The sequence below is a fragment of the Diadema antillarum genome, unplaced genomic scaffold (genome assembly GCF_040938485.1).
Source record: "Diadema antillarum isolate AM-2024a unplaced genomic scaffold, OU_Dant_1.0 seq00000754_RagTag, whole genome shotgun sequence".
Taxonomy (NCBI): Eukaryota; Metazoa; Echinodermata; class Echinoidea; order Diadematoida; family Diadematidae; genus Diadema; species Diadema antillarum.
Genome location: NW_027271647.1, coordinates 341,085 through 364,086, shown reverse-complemented (window position 1 = coordinate 364,086; position 23,002 = coordinate 341,085). Strand labels below are relative to the sequence as shown.

The window sequence follows — 23,002 nt, the reverse complement described above, 5'->3', positions numbered from 1 at the left end:
TAATGAGACGTGCACACATCCCAATTGAGGATTTCAAGGTAATGCCTTCTGTCAATGAACTCGGCATGGATGCCACTCGACCCTCCACAGTGCCACACATACATACATAGGGCCCCCCTTCAGAAACACCGGAGCCATTAGCCCTTCATTATGCGCACGCTGTTTTCACGCTGCTTGTGCAAGCTGGCCAGATGAGAGCACACAGAGTGGGCATCCCATCAAAAATACATTAAGCATTTTCAGCCAAACAGCGTCCAGCCTGCAGATTGCCCATAAATTTGATTGCCCTGCACAGCAATTGGAACTTAACCTCACAGGGAGGCTCCCGTGGATAAAGGATGCACAGATCTTCTTCGCTTTGCTGGTGACAGTGCTGGGCATTTCGAACTCCTGTTTGGAGATTGTGGCATGGCAAAATGAGAGTTCCAACTGATTGACCAATTGCTCTACAACGACGTAAAATAATTTGTCAGTTGCAATAGAATAGCTTGACGCAAGAATTCCATAAATTTGGAAAAATGAGAGTGTTTGCGCACTTCACTGACAATGTAATCACACAGGCATTTCAGGAGATCATGCACGTGTTGTGGCCAGATGACTTTCCTGCCTAACATCTCAAACTTTATACACTGCATGCATCCAGAGCATCTTGATAGAAAAATCTTTTTGTTTTTCTTTGATGGACAGGGCAAATACTATAAAGAGGATAGTTAATAAGGCTTTATTCAATGAATAGACAGAAAGTAAGAATGTCAGGAAAATTCTAAAGTTTCACACATTTTCATAAAAAAAATAACATTGATATTGGTCGCCAACACACTGACGTTGTATAAAGGTGCCTACGATGTATATACTGCAGGAAGCTACTAGCCAGACACTATTTTACTCTTGAATGATAATCCAGGTTGTTATGTTTGCAATATCTGCTAGTACACGTACGTACGTATCTCTTTCATATACGGAACTGTGCAGCACAATAGAGAACTGTATGCACTGTTATTACAGAGCCTACGCTTTTTGATGCTCATAAATACAAAATGTATCAATACAACCTACGCAAGGACCAGACAGAAAAAAACTCAATAGTCCAGGGCATTTTAAGACAAATATTTTCTTCAATACTTGCATTTTTTAAGGGGTATATATTGTATTAAAGCAAAGGTCCCATACTTTGCATCAGTGCTCATTCATCTCATTTTGTCTAATTGTAAGTTTCACATACCGATAGTTGCCCTATGCAAGAGGTGAATGGGTTTAATCATACACTACCTTGGAATCCTTTAATAGGTACAGTTTGCTCGTTACTGACAATGAGATGAAAAATGTGAAGTATGTACATGTACAAATGAATCAAAAGGCATCACAGCTAAAAAAGGCATGCGTTGACAGTAAAAAGCAATCAATAGCTGACTGCATGCATCAACACATGTATGTAATGGCGATTAGTCGGCCTATATTTTCACAGGAGGGGTACAAACACTATGATTGCAGAAATGTTATATTTTGATAGGAGGGGACTTTTAAAGGGTAATTCTAATTTCCCTATTAAACTTTCCTGTTTTTTTGTTTGTTGATTAAATATGCATGAAAACAACCCAAATGGCTTCATTAAAGGACAAGTTCACCTTCATAAACATAACGATTGAGAGAATGCAACAATATTAGTAGAACACATCAGTGAAAGTTTGAGGAAAATTGGACAATCGATGCAAAAGTTATGAATTTTTAAAATTTTTGTTTTGGAACCGCTGGATGAGGAGACTACTACAGCTTGTGAGTCATATGCGTACAACAGTATAAAGAAAATATAAAGAAAATTCAACATATTTTCACTTTTTTCGCATAATAAAAGAGCACTTGACTTGCCTCTTTCTAAAGGCAGGGGGAATAATATTACCCATAACATTTGTCGGTAACGAGTCGGGGGAATGTGTACTTTTTTCATAAGATGAAATTTTGTGAAATTCTCTTTATATCCTATACTATAATACTCGAAGTTGTTGTTGTTGTCGCGGCCTTATGTATTTCCTGTTTTATTTCGGCGTTGCTGGTTTGTCTATCTCCTCCCGAGCCGTCGGCTCCGGGCAGCTGCGACCGGTGCCGTCGGCCGCAGGAGAGTATCCTACATCGAATGGCGCGGGTTTCGTCCCCTCTCCGCCTCCGTGTCGACGTCGAGGACGAAAAAGAAAAATTAATTAGCAACATGCATAATGCATTTTTGTGCGTGACGAAAGAGCCGAGCGTTTCAATATTCACGGAACCTGCGCTGGCCTCCTGCTTTCTCGATCTTCCATCTTTTAGCTTGCAGAGACACTGGGGGATACTAAAGATGATGGTGCAGCGAAATCTCTGACATCTTCCGGCGGACGCGCACGCACACTCACAATGTACTAAGTACCTCGCAGAACTCTACACACTCTACACTGTGTGTATAGTTCTGTGATGTACCTTTGCCTCCGCCTGTTACGTGTACTGAATGTATTGACGATGGTTACATGAATCTGTGTGTGCGTGATATGGACTACAAGGGCATTTACGTACAGTTCGCCATTTTTGGCGTCCCCAAATGAAAACAACGAACGTTGTTATGTAATTGTATTTTGCACAACTGCAGAATACTATATGCAGCTCAGGTACGTCATTTAGTTTGCTCGCCGTTTGCTCTCAAGTCCGATGTCATTTGTACGCAGACTGTTTAGGACGCGGCTAAATATATTTGCCGATCGTACCCTTCCATATCAGATAACACGCGCAGCTGTGTCCATTCGTTTACTGCAGAGCTGCTGTAATTATACATATTCATAAGATGAGCGGACGTAGAGGAAAACCTCGCTTTGCCGACCGCCTATTTTTAAAATTGCAAGTGGAAATAGAATGTGTGGTTCTATGGTCTATCAAACCAAGTTTTGGTGACAAAAAAAAAAAGAGGGAGCAAATGAAGACGAATGCAGTGATGTATATGTTCTTCTTTCTTCCATAACATGGGAAAAATATTAAAGAAAAAAATACGAGGTCGTGAGACCCTACTCCCACGGGTGCCTATTAAACCTGATGACTATGATCTCCCCCTCCCCAAATAATAACAATGATAATGATAATGATAATAATAATAATAATAATAATAATAATAATAATAATAATAACAATAAGGATAATGATAATAATAATATAATAATAACTATAATAGGAGCAATAATTGTAGGCCTAATATTGATTATGATAATGTACAGTCTGAAGCAGATGTAGTTCTATATGATATATCAAGCCAAGTTTTGGTGATTAAAAACAAAAAGGAGGGAGCAAAATTATGAAGACGAAAATATCTTATTTTTCTCTCATAACGTGGGGAAAAGAAACATGAAAAAAAAAAAAACACAAAACAAACCGAGGCCTTGAAACCAGCCGTGGATTCCCGCGGGTGCCCGCGTGGATGCAAGAGCAGGGGGTAATCAAAGTCATAGTGTTAATATCTTCCCGTTTTGACGGGAACAACCTGTGGGCAGAACTTTCGGGGAATCTCATTTGCGTTTTTGGTAATTTTTCCCTGAATGTTTTTGTTTTTTGCCCTGCGGAGGTGGAAATGTGTGTGTGCGTGAGGGGGGGAGGGGTGAGGGGCAACAAGACAACTGTTGGACTTCAACGGGTGCAAATAACCCCTCGAAACTGAGTTCTATAATAAAAGCAAGTAGTGGCGGGAATGATCCCTACCAATGGACCGGATCGCCGGGCATATACTACAAAAATGTATTACAAAATTTCTGGGAAGGGTGGTCATTTAGAAGACAGCACAATTAACGAAAGAATGAGAAGACTTTTCTTTTTATTTCTTGAATAAAAATGTGCAAAATCGTATTATGAGAGAAAAAAAAATAAAACCCCTCAGACCCGTGGATTTCCACGGGTGCTGCTAGTCCTATACTATAATACTCGAAGTTGTTGTTGTTGTCGCGGCCTTATGTATTTCCTGTTTTATTCCGGCGTTGCTGGATTGTCTATCTCCTCCCGAGCCGTCGGCTCCGGGCAGCTGCGACCGGTGCCGTCGGCCGCAGGAGAGTATCCTGCATCGAATGGCGCGGGTTTCGTCCCCTCTCCGCCTCCGTGTCGACGTCGAGGACGAAAAAGAAAAATTAATTAGCAACATGCATAATGCATTTTTGTGCGTGACGAAAGAGCCGAGCGTTTTAATATTCACCAATCCTGCGCTGGACTCCTACTTTCTCGTTAGTGTATCATTTATCTGGCAGAGACAGTGGGATACTAAAGATGATGGGTGCAGCGAAATCTTTGACATCTTCCGGCGGACACGCAGGCACGCACACAATGTACTCTCGGGTGGGCACGGTACGCCAGTGTGTGACCTGCGCCTGTGTGTATGTATTGACGATGGTTACATGAAACACTATCTGCTTTCGCGTGATGGACTCTCATATCGTATAATACACGGCGCGCGCGGTCATACAAGGGCATTTACGTACAGTGACGTTCGCCATTGGCATTGGCGTGCCCTAATGAAAACAACGAATGCTGTTATTTTATTGTATTTTGCACAACTGCAGGATACTATACATATGCAGCTCAGGTACGTCATTTAGTTTACTCTCAAGCGGGTATCATTGTACTCAGACTGTTTAGGACGGCTAAATATCCACTTAAATTTTGTCCTTGCCGATCGTATCCTTCCATATCAGATTACACGCGCCGCTGTCCATTCATTTACTGTAGGGCTGCTGTAAACATGAATATTCATAAGATGAGCGGACGTAGAGGAAACCCTCGCTTTGCCGACCGCTTTTTTTTTTTTTTTTTGAATTTCCAAGTGGAAATAAAATGGGTAATTCTATGGTCCATCACACCAAGCTTTGTTGATAAAAATAAAAAAGAGGGAGCAAATGAAGACAAAAATATTCTTCTTTCTCCCATAACGAGGGAAAAGAGTTAAAGAAAAAATACGAGGCCCTGAGATGCATGGATTCCAACAGGTGCCTACTTATTAAACCCAATGACTATAATAATTATGATCTCCCCCTCCACAAATAATAGTGGAGATTATAGTGGTAATATGATAACGATAATAATAATAATATTAATAATAATAATAATAATAATAATAATAACAATAATGATAATAATGATGATAAAATGTACCTGTGTCTGAAGCAGATAAACGGGTGGTTCTATGATCTATCAAACCAAGGTTTGGTGATAAAAACTAAAAGAAGAGAGCAGTATAGTGAAGACGAAAATATTGTATTTCTCTCAGCACAATAGCAACAAAAACACAACTGGGGTAGTCCTGCTCAGCACAAGATTGAGTATGTTAGTGCAGTGAAGCAGTTTTGGACAGTTTGCGCAGGACTGTCTTCAGAAAAGCTTTTTATCAAGAGCAGAAAAATGGGGGAAAGAGATTTTTACAATTCTTAACAAATTAACATTTCTGCCTCCCTATGTTGATCATCCCTATATTATGACTCTACTCTCTCCTCTCCCCTAATGATACCTCGCTGGGTGACTACATTTGACTACATTTGTTTGACCAATATTGCAATTTTATGTAGCATTAAATCCTTGAGTTTTTACCTTGAAAATGATAAACTATTTTGTTCATTCCGTAGATTTTATTATAATCTCGACATACTGAATTTCGCATGTGTTTCGTCATCTTTCGTAATTAGCATGTTGCACTAAACGCTTACATTATTTCTTTGGAACCTACATCCTACAAGCATTGCTTTTTAGTAGGTTCCTCATACACATCATTGTATTACATGTCCTTATACATTTGTGAAATTATGTCTAAAATTGACTGTTGTGTTAAACATATTTTACTTCAAAATCAAATGGAATATGTAACCTGAATATGAAATGTGAAATTTGGAACATGATTAAAAAAATAATAATAATTATAAAAATGTTAGTAATAATAAAAATGATAATAACAATAACAATATTACACTGTAATAATGATAATAAGAGAATAGGCCAATACAAATTAATGGGGAGGGGTGCTATAATCCATAACTAAGAGTGGGTGGAGGAGACGCAAACAGGTACTGGATTGTTTTAATGTTTAAAAATAAATATCAATGATAACGAAGCTATTTGAAATAAGTAACCTTGAGAGTAACCTTGACATGACGGACAAAAAGATTCACTATCCTTGACCGATAAACTTTTTTTTTCTGAATTCCCTTGAGTCATCCCCATGTCAATGAATTATATAAAATAGCAATAAAACCGAATGACTATGATCTCCACTCCCTGAAAATGATAATAATGGTAATAATCATAATCATAATCATAATCAATGATTATAATGATAGTAAAAACAATAAACAGTATCAATGAGATAAACAGGCGGTTCTAGATCCATCAACCCAAGTTTTGATTATGAAAACAGAAATGAGGGAGCAAATGAAGACAAAAATAATCTTTGTGTATTTCTTCTGTCATAACGTGGTTGAAGAAATATTAAAGAAAGAATACGAAGCCCTGAGACCCGTAGATTTCCACGGGTTTCTTATACTTATAAAGCCTAATGACTATATGATCACAATAATAATATAACAGTAGGAGCATAATAATGATAACAATATGATAATAATAATGATGATGTTTAGTCTGAAGTATATAAACGGATGGTTCTCTGATACATCGAACCAAGTTTTGGTGATTAAAAACAAAAAGGAGGGAGCGATTGAAGACGAAAATATTATATTTTTCTCTCATAACGTGGGAAAAGAAATAGGAATGAAAAAAAAAAATGCGATGCCTTGAGACCAGCCGCGGATTCGCTCGGGTGCCTGCATGGATGCAAGAACAGGGGGTATAATTAATATCAAAGTCATACAGTGTATAGCATCTCCCCGTTCAGACGGGAAGAATCTGTGGGCAGAACTTTCGGAGAATCTCATCAAGCGTTTTTTGGTGATTTTTCCCTGAATGTTTGTTTGTTTGTTTGTTTGTTCTGCGAGGGTGAAAATGTGTGTGAGGGGATGGTGGTCATGAGTAGAAGAGAGCACAAGTAACTGTTCTTTTTAGGGCAAGTCCAAGATAACGCGCACGTTACGTATGGGACATTCAGAGACTTTTATGACCTGAAAAATAGTGTTAATGGCCTTTGATCATATTGAACTTCATCATGGTGATTGATATCTAGGAGAAGTATAATCATGTAAAAAATTGAGAAAAATGACCTTGACAATTATATTCTAGAAGAGAAAATATGTGCCGTTACGTATGGGACCAGAAAAATTTTGTTTTTTTGAACATTTTTTTCAACCTCAAAACTCTCTGAAAGTATATCATTCTACAACTTGTAACTCACTGTGATGAAAGTCACAACACTCAAGATTATCACAGGTAAGTTTCATGTAATTAGGCAAAAAGCTCTAATTACAGGTTCTAATTAAAGACAGACATGACGCGTTACGTATGGGACAGTTACGTATGGGACAGTTTGTCCCCCATTCATTTAGTGTGTAAAGAACCATGTTTATGGGTATTTTGCATAATTATTGAAGTAAAATCAGTTGAAACTACTCAAATACTGATGCAGATTGTCAAGGAAACAATATTCCCCAAATATTCACCATCATAATCATATTCAATCATATTTTTATATATTTATGACCAACTTGGGTATGCATGCCCTTTGTCCCCCATTCGTTTAGTGTGTGGAAAACCATGTTTATGGGTATTTTGCAAAATAATTTTGCAAAATACCCATAAACAAATTTTTGCATAATTATTGAGGTGGAATCAGTTGAAATTACTCAAATACTGATCTAGATTGACAAGGAAACAATATTCCCCAGATATTTACCATCATAATCACATTTAATCATATTCTATATTTTTTATGACCAACCTTAGTATGTACTGTATGCCCTATTTTCATCAGGATAGTTACTACTGAAAAATTGAATAGTTAAGTGTTTACTTCCATTGATGAAGGGCAGTTTGCCATTCAGTTTCAATAAAAAACAACTTGACACAAGAAATATCAAGTTTAATAAATAAGCAATACCTGCTGCGTGGAACCCCAGTGATCGAGTAGATATGTGATGTCTGTCTAGCAGTCAGGTCATTGATTCGAGTCACACCTCAGTATGTATACCCATGAATTTTGTCGTGGCTACTATTGAAAACTGAATAAGGACAATTTGTGTATCACTTGCAATAAATAAAAAATCATTTTACTTTATTTTTATATATATAGATCACAACCATTTCAAATTGGAACTCCATCACATAAACTTTGAATTCCTCTAGTCTTAAGATTGTATGCTCTTAAGTAATTCATATAATTGGTTTCCAATCATCTCATTAAATGTTGAAAACTGAATCCTCATTTCTACAAAAAACTATACCATCCCTTATATGCTGATTTTTCATTGTGTATTTTGCCATTTTCCCCTCCCCCTTTCTGAAAATTGTTCAGTCAAGTTCATGTATTGTTTCAAGTGTCTATAACTCAAAAAGTAGCTGCAATGTTGGGATGCTTTCTTCAGGATGATTGACCATTTGTGTACTGAGAGACCTTCCCAGCTAGCTACATGCATTCACATGCAATATGTATGAGAATGTCCCATACGTAACACATTTGTCCCATACGTAACATTATTTCAATGCCTAATAAAAAATGTTTCTTTTACTTTTTTTTCTTTTTTCTCTGGTATTTAATTTCTCTAAACAATAAATTAGAACTTTCCAAAAGGGCATTAAAATAACCTTAGCAATTTCAGAAAAAACCTAAAAAAATGACCTCATTTTGTTACGTATGGGACATCTCGTGATAGGACACGAGCTAATTTGCATAATCATTTGCATAATCCCTAAATTTTCATACCAAGTTAAACTATGTGATGAACTTCTTATGTCCACATATTAATCAAATATCATTTGCTTTCCTTTGAATTAATATGAATTTTTATAAATGTCCCATACGTAACGCTGTGTTTCACATTTATGCAAATGAAGCCCTTGAAATTTGCATAAATTTACATAATATCATTTTTTCCTCCATGGAAATCAAAACTTCAACTCATAAGCTTCAAAATGATACCAAACATGTCAATATTGAGCAAAGATGAAATTTTGCCTTCTGAGGGGACCTTATCTTGGACTTGCCCTTTATTTCATCAATAAAAATGTGTAAAATCGTATATATGAGAGGGAAAAAAGAGTAAAACCCCTCAGACCCGTGGATTTCCACGGGTGCTGCTAGTTTTCCTTATATTGTTGTACGCATGTGACATCTAAGTTTTTCACACACTGCAGTAGTCTTCTCATCCAGCGGTTACTGCACAAAAACTTCAAAAATTCATAACTTTTGAACGGATTGTCCGATTTTCCTCAAACTTTCAATGATGTGTTCTACTAATATTGCTACATTCTCTCAATCCTTATGTTTATGAAGGTGAACTTGTCCTTTAACATTAACATTAACATTCAATATTTTTGAAAAGGTTATTCTACTTTCTATACAATTATATTTACAGGCATGTTTTATCTGTTTTACCTGTCTTCAAGAATGATACATGTGAGCACAATCATGTTATGGTCACACCGAAAGACACTGTATAGAGAAGGAAGAACCTACTGTTTGTACTCTTCATTTCTAAATGTCCATGTTGTCAAGCACAACTGTAGTGTAATACACTGAACAGGTACCGCGCTCAAACTTTGTCAGCTCCATACATGGTACACTAATGACAATGAACATGCAGTACCAGTAAACGTGTACCTGTATTCGCCACATATTAAAGGGATCGTATAGTTTTGGTTGAGACCTAATTTCAGGTTTCTAACATTTTTTGGTGAGATAATGAGAAACCTCTTAATATGAAATATGAAAGAGCATGTAATTCTATGAGGGATTCAATGTTTATTTGATAAAAATTGGTTTTGAAATGGCTGAGATATCCTAAAAAGAGCGATTCTAAAAAAGTGTGGGACCCACACTTTAATATTACAATCGCTTTGTTTTACTTTGTTTTTGGATGTTTCAGTCATTCCAAACCCGATTTTCATCAAAATAAAATTTAAATTCCTCTTAAAATGGTATGCTCTGTACTATCAAGTATGTTCTTGCTGTCTCGCAAAAAGTTAAAAGCCCAATTCTCATCTCCATCAATACTGTACCATCCCTTTAAGGTTTTGACCTTCTATAATATTTATGCAATACTCTTTCGCTCCGTAGGTAACTAATGTAAAAAAAAAAGAAAAAGAAAATTGGGCACAAAGTGCTTGTGTGCTCTTGAACAAACTGAACTTTGGATATCAATAGAGTGGTACATAAACAGTATGTATAATTTATGTTAATTCGATAATGTACAGCGAACACCCACTGCTGTACTATACACCATTTCACATCATGGTTTGTAGGCATCAATTTATGCTCAAATCTGTAGCAAATCCGGACTGCTTTGGGGGACTTTGGCAAACAATCTTTTCAAAGGGAGATTATCTCCAATTCCTCCAGCGAGGGTAGCTATGGTGGTTGCAGTACTAAATGGACAACCCGGCACTCCCTGAACTGTTGTGTAGCATGCTGTCTGCACTGCTGATGGTCCAGTGCTCCAGTATAAAGACTCTGTAGATGGCAATGTTTGGGCACCCTTTGAATATTACAATTGAATGGTTCGAAAAATCCAGAAAAAAGAGTTAGGGCTCAAAAAGCGGTTACTCTTCTTTGAGTGTTTTTCTATCTTTCCTGACATTTCTGGCACTGGTGGTGCTATCAAGCCCCCATTCTGTGATCAATACAAGTCCGAGAATGGAGAAATACCATTCGCCATCTTTACAAAGGAGAAGGGAGTGGGATTATAAACCTGAAGGGCACACTATCTTTTTATAGCCCCAATAAAACATTTCACACATAGCCATGTAGGCACCTCGAATGGAGACGACTGCATTTTGAACAAATACTGAACATTGCTATTATAGTGACGGGGAAGAATTGTGAGCATTCTTGTAGATGCCTTGTGTACAGTCTTTGCTATAAATTTATGATCAAGCAGAGCAGGTGTAACTTTTAGGTTCCAACTAAACTATGTACAGTGCAGCAAGTAATGCCTTTGTCTATGGTTCTAATGGATTTTACTGACCCCCCCCCCCCCCCCCCCCCCCCACGGCACACACACACACACACACAAACAAAGATCACCCTACATTTGTAATGGTAAAATACAATGTACACATGTAGCAGCATTTTTCACTGCAATCCTTCTTAACAAAGTTTCTATGAAAAGTTTGCCTTAGGCCACGTTCACATAGAAGTATTCGCTATTCGCTATTCGGGCACCGAATACACCATCACCTGCACCGTCAACTCACCATCCCATGCAGTGAGGATTTCTTCCTCCAACGTTGTACATCCCAGCAAATCTTATTAACAATTTCTAAACTGCATCAAAATGTCAGTCTACATGCTTATTTTTGCCAAAGGGCAAATCCAGACCAAAAGTGTCATTACTTCATAAACGAGAGACGGTATACGCTGCAAGAAAATCGAACAAGCTCGATTCCCACTTTGCTATACTTTTCGCAGCTATTTGGTTCTTTCGAATAGTGCCCTCCTATGTGAACCGGTGTGAGGAAATCCTATCGTTCGATTCAAGCTATTCGCGTGCCCTCGAAAAACGAGCCCGAATACCCGAATAGTATACTTCTATGTGAACGCAGCCTAATGTTCATTGAGAGGTACCAGGGCATGCATGGCCAACCATTCTATCTGCCTGCTGAGCGCTGCATACTGAACAAAATACAGTATATCATGCTTTATTAAAAACAGAGAGAGGGAGAGAGAAAATGGCAACAGTTCAAAAGAGGTTAACACACATGTATAAAAAATACACTTCATACAAAACTACATGTACCGGTATGGGAACTTGTACAGTGTATTCTCCATTGTCTACTTGGGACTGATAATTTGTATAGTACCCGGTACTATTGTACTTGTACATTTGTAGTCGTACTTGGTTGAGCCATATACATGTACACCGTATTGTACCTTCACGATATTGTTAAGGCCTATATCTCGTACTTACTGTACTTTATACACGTACACATAAGAAAGACCTATTGAACACACTGTAATTTGCATTTCTTCAGAATACAACCATGATTTCTTTTTTTTTTTAATGCTGGCACTAATTACAGTATATATCTAACTGATGCAACAGGTTTGCTCAGAGGGTACTTGCGTGTACACACAAAATAAAAAGCTGGACATTTTCGTAAATGAGGTGGTCACAGACATTTTTGTAACGTGTTATTATACATTGACACTGACGCTATGTACTATTACCCTAGCCCATGGCAACATTTTTGTGTGTTATTAAATTCGCAATCCAACTGTGATTTTTGAAATTCACAGAAATTAAACCCTCACAAAAATAACAGCTTACAGTATGCACTACAGTAGTATTTGATTAATCAATGTAAACTGGGTAATACTTAGTATCCTTGGAAGGTCTACATATGTACATGTACATGTTGTACCAGAAAGCACACATTGCAAAGGTATCCTGTGAAGAACACACAATGTGCTGGTGCAAACACATGTTGTATCACACAAGTCTTTGGAAGAGATTACTTTACAAAGTGGCCTACCGGTCATGTAAGATCTGTGAAATGTTTGCGGGGAACTTGTGTGCAGATATTCTGAAAGAGAATCTGAAGTATAATAAAAATGAAAAAAGGTATTGTGTGCAATTTTACCAAGTTTTAACAGATGAATAAATATCTCACTAGTTACAAAACTTATGTTTAAGATTCTGATACATGTACAATACCAACCTGTCTGAGCCTAAAGGACAATCAAAAACTCGTGTTCTGGCAAGTAGACCTACAATGTACAAAGTGTACACATCCAATGGACCTACATGTACAGTGGACCTACATGTACACGTGGAAGCTGTGAAATCACTGGCCTAGTAAAATATGTTGGACATCTGCCTGATTGGGAAATGGGAAAACATTTTCCATCTTTATTCATCAAGACGGTATCTGTTGAACATGAACATTGCACAGTGCTCTGGTTTCGGGAAATGAGCGGTCGGGAAATGGGCGGTGTAGAAATGACCCAAGGGAACTTCTTGCAAAGTGTTACATGCAGGCATACATTGTATTTACACTGGTTCCTTCCTGAAGGAAGTACGTGGTATGTGTATTCAATCTGCCGAAGACTCTTAGGGTGAAACTACACTCAATGTTTAAGAAGTCCCTAACCCAAGTACATACATGTAAAGTGTACAGAAACTAGCAGACAAATAGGTTACAGTTGGAATTGTGCAAAGGACATTTTTTTTCTGTAGGCCTTTCCAAAATGTCAATATGTTTTATGGTAAAAAATTCCTGAAAGTGAAACATTCTAAAATTCTCCGAAATAAAAAGTTTCAGATATAATTAACAAGAATGTGGAGTAGCATTTTGCTTGAACAGCCCTTTTTGCTGTACATGTAGATACAATTACCGTTACACAGCATCTTGACACGGGAGCTTGGCATCACTGGCATCAAACTACAATTGTATACGATTGTGAAGTACTGGTATAGGGTATGTAACTGGCATGGGTAGGCCTACTGGTAGTGGTATGCATTAAACCATGATAATTGACTATGGATACAGCTGTAAAACAAGAGTGATTTACAGTACTGACAGAGACAGGATGACCAACATGTTTGCAATTTATTTAGCAGGTGGTTATGATTACACACTTTACTGAAATTCCCATGATTAAAAAAAGATGGCCATCATCTTTTTTCCTCTCTCTCGATTATCAGCATTTTGCTGGTGTGGACAATCAATATTCACCCGAGATGTGTGTTTTTTCTTCCTACATGTACACTGTTTACCGGTAGTAAAACCATTGCATAGTCTGTTTTAATAACAATCCCAGCAAAATGACTCAAATTCAGCGTTGTGCACAACATGACGGATCACAATCAAAATCAATATACCTGCAGGTCATGCCATCTGTTGATCCAAGCTCACAATTAAAACACTAATGACCACAAACAGACCCAACAAGGATGACGTACATTTTGTACCATGATGTGGTACCATGATGAATGACAAAGCAATTATGCCTTGTTGGAACTAAGTTAATGGAGGTGAAAGATACGTAGTGTATGTAATTTGCTGGTACAATGTATGATTGCTGGTTGTCAGCTTGGTGATATAATTACATTGTACATGTGCTTCGTGTTCAAAATGAACTATGAATGTATACCTGTATAGTATGTTAGATTAACTTTCACTTTAAATGTTGATCTGCCTATAGATTCACTGAAAACACTAATTATGTTACATTGTAGTTCAAATAAATGAAGGGAATTCTTGCAAGTGCTTGAGTAAGGGGGATGGGGTGAGGAGGAAGGAAAGGCATCTTTGACTATCAGCATTCTTTACACCATTACAGTAAAGGATTTTAAAAAGCCACTGGGGTCAACAGCATAAATTCCTACTAAAGCATGTACTCTTGTACACAAGTTGTAGACAAATTGTGTCTTTGACCTGCACAAGCAGCTGACCGCAGACGATCTCTTGCCAAATCTTCCACAGGACACTAATTGACACGTCAAAGATAAATTGACTTAAAGCTTTTGTCACGAGTTGCTTTCATAGCCAGTATAACCAATGGATAATCTGGACCAGATATCTGATTAAGGACAGTGTTTTCTATCAGTAGGTACACAGGGCTTACAATGTACATATACATTGTAGATAGCCATGGCTGTGTGAGTTTCCTCTCCTTAAAATAAAAAACAAACAAACAAACAAACAAACAAAAACAGAGAAGAAATAGTTAAATATCGAAGGTCAGGCAAATTATCATGATGGGTCTCAATACTCACGATAGGGTATCAACTCTATGTAACTGTACAAAACAAGCAACACTTCAATGTATACTTGTCCTAGAAATTAATGTATTAAACCTGAAGATGTATACTTCATTATGTACAAAAGTGCTTTCAACTTTTATACACAGTTTGGCATAGTGCCATTGCTGTGTACAATGTAGGTCAACACACTGCCATTAGGCCTACACAAATAACATTGCAGCATATAAAAGTTTGCAAATTATGCTGTCACTCGACAGAATGAAAAACACATCACCATACTAATAACATGAAATTGACTGAATGCTTTATTCTAAACATCACTTTCTACAGTTTATTGGAATATGGCACAACTACATGTACAATTGTACATGTACATGCTATCAGTATGTACCTCAAGTGTCTGGACAGTCATTTGCAGTGTTCACTCAATCTTTTGAACATTAAACTGGTATTTCTTTTTATATCCTATTTTTATTACCAGTAAGCCTAGAGCTTCTGACATAAAATCAGATTCTAGTACTCTACAACAGCATGCATGCAGGGCGAGATTGATCTGTACATACATGTATGCAATTCAGAGTTTTCAACTGGAAACATTGTCAACATTTATACAATAAAATTGAAGTGTAAGTGCCCAGAATGTGAAGCTACTTGTACATCACGGTGTACTTCTTCTATGTTACTGTCCAACACCCCTACAACTAACCCCGGCGTGGGTTGCTGTTACTGGAACAGCGCCCCGACAACTTGTCTATGCAATTTTTAATAGTGAAGTAATCAAGTGCACTGCGATGCTTGCAATTCAGTAAACAACATCATCAAAACGACACTTGGATTTGCAAAGAAGTCACATATTGTATATTGTTGAATATTATAGGCAACTACAATTGTATGTATCCCTCACACCAGTCACCATTACCTCCGAAAACAAGATTAATCGTCATCATCTTTGAGACCATCTCCGCGAGATGCGAATCGCCATTTTGAACATATCACGTAAATAAAATGATCTGCGCATGCGCGAATGAATATTCATTTCAGTTCTCAGCTAGCATAGCCATCGTGTTTTTTTTTTACACGCATACATTGTGTATTATAATAATTAATATGTGCTACATTTCATCCATACCCAATTGACAGCAAGGCTGTTACTGTTAGCGCAAGCGCTGTGTAAGTTGTACTACGATACGAAATGTGGAGGGACTAAAACCTCGGATAAAATCTTTCACTGGGCTCTTAAAACAGATCACATTGTAAATCGATTTCCGCGGCTCTGATTGTAAGTATCTTACTAACAGTATGGCTACGAATTTCAGCGTAAAACTCTGTATTTTGGTCTCTGGTCACCAAAATGCTAAGCCATATCAGGTGGTTCTTTGATAGCCATAGGGCTGCCATGCGACCCCGACTTGTTCCGGGTTGGGGTCGCTGGTGCGGTTACCCTACAACCAGACAGGGGGGTGTGCTGGTGTTTAATTATAGCGCAATCATGCATAAATGCTAGAGGCGCCTACCCCCGGGAAAGGCCGAGACTTCACCGGCGTCGGCCGGTGGGTCCTCTACCTGCCTGGCCGACGGGAACGGCTAACCTTGCATTTCGGCGCAGGAGTAGGCAGGCGACATCTTTTCCTAAAACCTGTCCCCTTCTTTCTCTGTAAATATTCTCATTTGTAAATATTAAAATAAATATAATTAGATTTTGTAGATAACTAAAAGTAGTGTAGATTTTTATAAATGTATTTAGATAAATATTTGAATTCAATATATTTTTTGGAGTAAATTGCCTACCCGGCAGAGAGCTCCATAAAGTTAAAAGAACAACAACAACAACAACAACAACAACAACAACAACATAAATGCTACAATACTGCACGATGTATAGACTTGGGGGGGGGGGGGCGGGGATCTCCTGGCTAATGGACCTGGGGACATGATCCAAACAAACTTGGCACATACTGCTAAATTGGGAATTGGGAAGTCTTGCTGACAATCAATGACCTATTGGGATTGTCTTCTCTCGCAGGTAAACTGACTTCTATCCAGCCACCTCCGGGTATAGCTCCCTCCTCCTCCCCCTCCTCACCACACACACATCCCTCCCAATTCCACGACTGACCCGCCCGCCCGCGGCTCGGGGATTACCATGTATACGCTGGTACACACAGCCTTCTGCAGTACCACTACCAGGTAGTTTCCAGATAGAAAACTTCTACTTATTAAAGAATTGAGTAAAATTACAACAGCACGACCAGTGCAACGGAACTAAAAGTAGACCCTATACAGGATTCTGCGCTTTATACGTGTTGTGTCTAAACGCATACTTACAAAAAATATGAAGTTGAAAAAGAACATCAAATACTTGATGCACTTTGCTCCGCCTTGAACTGCCATGGTTTGAGTGAGATTCTGCTCCTGTGTTAAGCAATTTCACAGAAATTTGGAAGCGATGATTTCTCTCCTCCGCCTTCGGTATCACTCAGATGGGAATCGGATGATTAAAACGAGTTTCCTCCGTAGTAGGCCCCTTTATAGTTGACGTTGCTCGTGGCTGGCTCAATGTCACATAAAATGCTCACTATGACTATACAAAAATCCCTGAAACATGGAGAGATCAATAACTTTTGACTTCCCTGGTACGGTAGTCCAATCTGTACGTTGCCAGCAATTGATGATGGGAGTACACCACATACAGTGTGGAGTATACCAGCGAGTTTCGTGTGCGAGCTGTGATGTGTGAACGTGGCTACGTACGTACGTGGGCGACGCATGTAGTCCGCGGGGGTTCCTTTCACGTGATATGTTACACACACGGGTACACACAAAGCACACACACACGTACACACACTCGAGATTCTACACGTCTTCTTCCACTGAAACATGCAACAGGAATCTACAAAAAAAAAGCATTCAAAAAGTAGATATACAGTACTTTCAGTCCTAAACAGATGATCAACTACAAGATGAATACACTGATGGAGATAAAATGAAAGCTAGAGGTTTGATCAATTTCGAGTTACTTTTATTTTCATCTCTTTTATTACGTTCAATCTCTCCCCATCTCACCATAGAACTCGGGTTCCGTCTGGGTTCCGTGCATCTCACGTGCCGATTGCAGTTTGTTAGTATGACGTCATTTACAAAATAGTGTCCTGCCGTCACGGAAGCAATCACATGCGCATTACGCAGGGATGCCCTTAGTTTTTGTTTTTGATTGTTTCGGTACCACGAAATACAGGGGTGTATCCAGGATTTTTTCTGGGGGGGGGGGGGTCGTAACCAAAATTTTTGGACCTTTACCTTTGCGAGGGAGCGGAGCGACCGAGCGGGGGGAGGGTGTGGGAGGGGGGTGTCCCCCCTTCCACGGTAGGGAGTTTTTGAATTCTATATCTTAAAATGGGGCAATTTGGTGCATACAAAAGTGACTTTTTCGGCATGGCAGTGCAGCTTAGAAATAAGGTAAATTATGGCATACTAAAACTAAGTTACGAAATTTACGAGGTTTTTGACAATTTGCTGGAACACCACCTGGTCACTTTTTTTTTCCTGTTGTAGGCCTATATAGAGTAAAAAGCCCTCCAAAAAAAAATGTCTTTTACAAAAAGTGGACCTCTTGAAAATTTGGGGGGGTCGTACGACCCTCCCGACCCCCCCCCTTGCATACACCCATGAAATACCCTCTCTTTAAAGAAAAAATGGGAAAAAAATAAGAATGAAAAAATAAAATAAAAGAGGGGGGGGGGAGTTACTCGTGGTATAAAAGTGTCGGTGCTTCAAATTGATGACAAACTTACAAACATGACAAGAAAATAATAAAGACGCTTACCTCACGAAAGCGCCAGTTGGCCTATCATACTCAGTACTTTTGAAATTGTTTTCTCTTTGTCGGTGTTTGCTTTTTTTTTTCCTTTGATAAGAACTAAACATGGTGTTATCGGTTGCGCGCAGTTTGAATCAACGTCAATTTACCAAATCTAGAGTTATTCAGTACAGGTACAGGTATATAGGGACTGTCTGTGACATGACATTCATAAATGTGCCTTGTTGATATTATTGGCCCATATACGTTTGATATTTCAGTATATAGTAACGTCGCGTTTTATAATAATGTTCTATGAAAACAGAGATTCTCAAAATATCAGAGAATGTATAAGCAATTATATTTCAAGAGAATACTGTTGTAGACCAACTAGTGACCATTTCATACTTAGTCCAGCGCCGGATGATGGGACCAACAGTTACTGATTCACTGGAGTTTGACATCACAAAATTTGTTCAAGTTTTGTATTCATCATGACTTGCATATGATATTTGACCCTATTTATGCGGAAATTTCAAGTAATGTGTGCGGTTGTAACATAGAATCACGCGGTATGCTTGGTGGCCATTTTGTGACGTCATAGTTCTCGTGACCGGCGATGATTACAGTTCATTGTTTTAGCGATCGTTTTCTTTTTCTTCTTCTGCAGACCCTGGTTAATAAGATAAAGTCGATTAATGAGTGTACAATATATGTGAATACGTCAAGGGCTGTATAATCATATATAGAATATATGCATATACCACCGTAGTAACGGCCTTATAGGCCAATAACAATAGTAAGTTATATTAAAACAATTTACAAGGTGAATAGGAAAACAAAAACAAAACTAACTAAACAATACAAAACAAAAGAAGACATGAGTTACGGTACATATCGAACATAAAATTAAATTTGAATAGAAAATGGGAACCCCGGACAAGAATGGTCGCAGTGAGTAAAATAATGAATAAACATACGCTTCATACATATTATATGTATGATACTGTTCTAAACATAATCTATACTAGTATTATATCATATTATAGGTTCTTATCTCTCCGTATATGCTTTCTCGTTTCCCATTCCACTCGTTTGTGTATTGTAATCCATTTTCTTAGATAAAATAAGGTCAAAGAAAGAATCAAATAGGCCCTCTTACTGTTTGCCACACCTTGTTTAAATACACATTCGTTATACGTTTTGTCCGTCAGCAATATAAATACTACTTTTCTATTCACGGCTGGATTCCATCTGACAATTCAGTTGTCCTGATTGTCTTAAAGGGGATTACCGGACCAATTAAATATCTAAAAGTCTTTGATAAAAAAGAGTATAATTGTTGAGCAACAGCAGTGAAAAGTTAATAAAAGTTTTTATAGTTTTTGAAATGCGGGAGTTTTGTTAATTTTTACGTAAAAGCATGCACTTCTTGAACAGTCAATCAACATGATGCGAATGAGGGAGTTAAAATAGATGTCATCGTTTTATAACTTTGCCATATACCTTGTATATAGTTTGTTCACACTACCGAATCTTGAAAACTATTCTTGTCTTTAAATATGACTTCACACTGTATTCTTTGATGCAATTATACGTCCCCGTTTCAAGCACGTGAATATCTGATTTACCATTATTTTGAAATCATTCGGCCATGTGCTATTATGTTTAACACATTTACAACAGAAAAAGTGAATACAGATTTTGTTTTTATATTAATGTGTATGTATGTGTGCCCAATCAATGGAAAGTTTTGAGTTATAGATGCTGACATCATCACTTATTTTGATATACTGTTCGAGAGTTGCTTTGCAAAACTCATCAATTTCTCACCCCACTCCGATTCACTGTTGTCATTGGTGGATCTACGGGAGGGGGGAGGGGGTAACTTAAGGGGGTTTAACCCTCCCCCCCCCCCATACCAAAACAAACATACACACACACACACACACACACACACACACACACACACACACACACACACACACACACACACACACAAACCATCACGTGTGCAGACCCACACGTTCCTAGTACACCGACTCAGACTCATCAGCCACAGGCAAAAAAAACACAAAACAAAACAAAACAAAACAAAATCTTTGTTCTTGTTTTTGGTTTCGTTTTGTTTTTGTTTCGCTTGTCAGCCGATTTGCGAGAGAAAAGAATGGCAGCAACAAGTACATAAAAACCTTATCTTTGTCCTTTTTCTTCCCTTCTTTTTTTTTTTTGCTTGTCATGACCCATCGTCATTATGGATCACGCCTGCCCCCACCCAACTTATAGCAAAAGCTATGGATCCACCCCTGGTTGTGCTTGATAAATATTACTATTTCTGTTAAGACAAAGTTTTAACTTGTACGGAATTCCCCTTTAGGCCTATAAAGCAATAATGACTATAATACAATTGGGGTATCTGAAATTGGCAAAAGTTCACGTCATTCCTATTGTAGCTGAAATATCATTTCCTGTAAGCGATGCTATCGCAGGAGATTATAAAGAGCTCCCATTAGTTACTGCGAAACATAAGTTTCACAACTTCTTCTTTCTAGGATTGCCGCATTGTAGTTTAGTATGAGTACTTAGCCAGAAATAGATAGGCCTTTGCTTCTCCGTAATAGCCATAAGTATTTTTCTTTTTCCATTCCATCCCTCACATCCCCGACGACATCAACAACACACACGGGAAAATCCGCATTCACATTTTTACAATACATGCATGTAGGGCCTACATACTATCCCATTGGATGCTAGCGGGAGGCGAGCTGATGTTGGATGTACACGAGAGGGCGTTTTCACAACATAAAACTGATGTTAATAATTATACAGTAGGGCCTACTTAGTATACAGTACAGTATAAGCATTGAGAATTGGTCCTAATTTTCCTCAAACCGAGTAGCGATCGTTTCCGTAGTGTAGTGGTTATCACGTGCGCCTCACACGCGCAAGGTCCCCGGTTCGACCCCGGGCGGAAACAACGTGATTTTTTTTTTCCCTTTTAAACATATCAAATACTGTACTTATTTTTATTTTTTTTTTTGGCTCTTTTCCCCTACTTGATTCCACTCCTTGTACATGTTATTATTTTCTACATTACTATCAGAAGTACAGTACCTCCTTGACTTTTACGGGTACGATGCCAAATTTTTCCTTGCCTCAATATTCCTGAATTATGACATTAGAATGAAATTTAGCATTTCAGTATATTAAAACTAATAAATTAACGAGCGAAAATTCAATACTATATATCATCTGCTTTGAACATTATATAATTCCTGGCTGAATAACTTTAAAATAATGACCATTGAATAACATATATCAGGGTTTAAGACTGGGGCATAATTGCACTTACAAGAACACCACCACCACCACCATCACCACCAACAACAAAAACAACAAAAACAAAGACCTACGAATAATTAATCATTTTCCGTAGGCACTGTTTGGCAAATTGTGAAATACATGTATTGACATAACCAACTCACTCATTTGTATAATTCGATTGACTGTTCAAGGACTGTTTTTTATGTTAGCAAAATTTTGACATTACATAACTTCCTTAGTTTTCACCTGATTTTTATTATTATTTTTTTTTTTTACTGTTGTGCTTATAAAATGTTACTCCTTTTTATAACCAGACTAAATTCTATTAACTGGTCCAGAATTCACCTTTATAAGGCTCTCCTGATATAAACTTCAAGTCTCATGACCATTGTGGGTTTTGCTGATGTGAATAGGTCTTCACATCACAGATTTTGTAATTCGCTTCTAGATTGAAATATGTATAAAAATAATGCTTAATCATTTGATTTTCCCCCTGCATCCAGTTAACTAAACCCCTTATAAGTCTCTCATACCTTTCATGGTGACAACGGTGGTCGATTGAAACAAGCATTAAACAACATTTTCATATGCCATATGGTATGCCTCTTGTTATGACCAATTGCACCAGCTAGCTCACAAGAGTAGAAAGACAGGCACAAAATCATACAATACGATGAATTCAAGACATTTGTATTTCTATGGATTGTTTGAAGGTTTGTTTTTGTTTTTCGAATACAGTACCTTGGAACATTCTCCACATAGCAACGATTACAACACTATGCAGACTTGCATCACAACAAAGTTCTCAAGACAGGTAGTTTTCATCCATTATATCAAAATTTTGTTACAACCAAAAGGGATTTGCACCATTATAGTTGTCAGTGATGATACATGCTATGTAATTTTTGGATCTGACCTTTTACTTCATTGGAACAAAGTTCTGTTGTAGCCATGTTTGCTGTAACGGGAGCACCCTGTATAATATCTGAGGTGCAGTTCTACGAGACGCATCTCGGTGGTGTGAGTTTGAGCA

General features: G+C 37.9%; 1 protein-coding gene and 1 non-coding gene across 3 annotated transcripts in view; one reads left to right on the top strand and one right to left on the bottom strand.

Moving 5' to 3' along the window:
* LOC139738557 (CD63 antigen-like) overlaps positions 1–17,480 on the bottom strand; it is a 39,566-nt gene extending 22,086 nt beyond the window's left edge. For both annotated transcript variants that reach the window (XM_071649178.1, XM_071649179.1), the window contains exon 1: positions 17,175–17,480. In XM_071649178.1, the coding sequence (XP_071505279.1) occupies positions 17,175–17,240 (66 nt within the window). In that variant the 5' untranslated portion in view covers positions 17,241–17,480. The remainder of the gene's footprint in view (positions 1–17,174) is intronic.
* Positions 17,481–21,549: 4,069 nt separating this feature from the next.
* On the top strand, positions 21,550–21,622 carry Trnav-cac (transfer RNA valine (anticodon CAC)). Its single transcript has one exon. It is a non-coding gene; the product is annotated as a tRNA-Val (tRNA).
* The last annotated feature ends 1,380 nt before the right edge of the window (positions 21,623–23,002 follow it).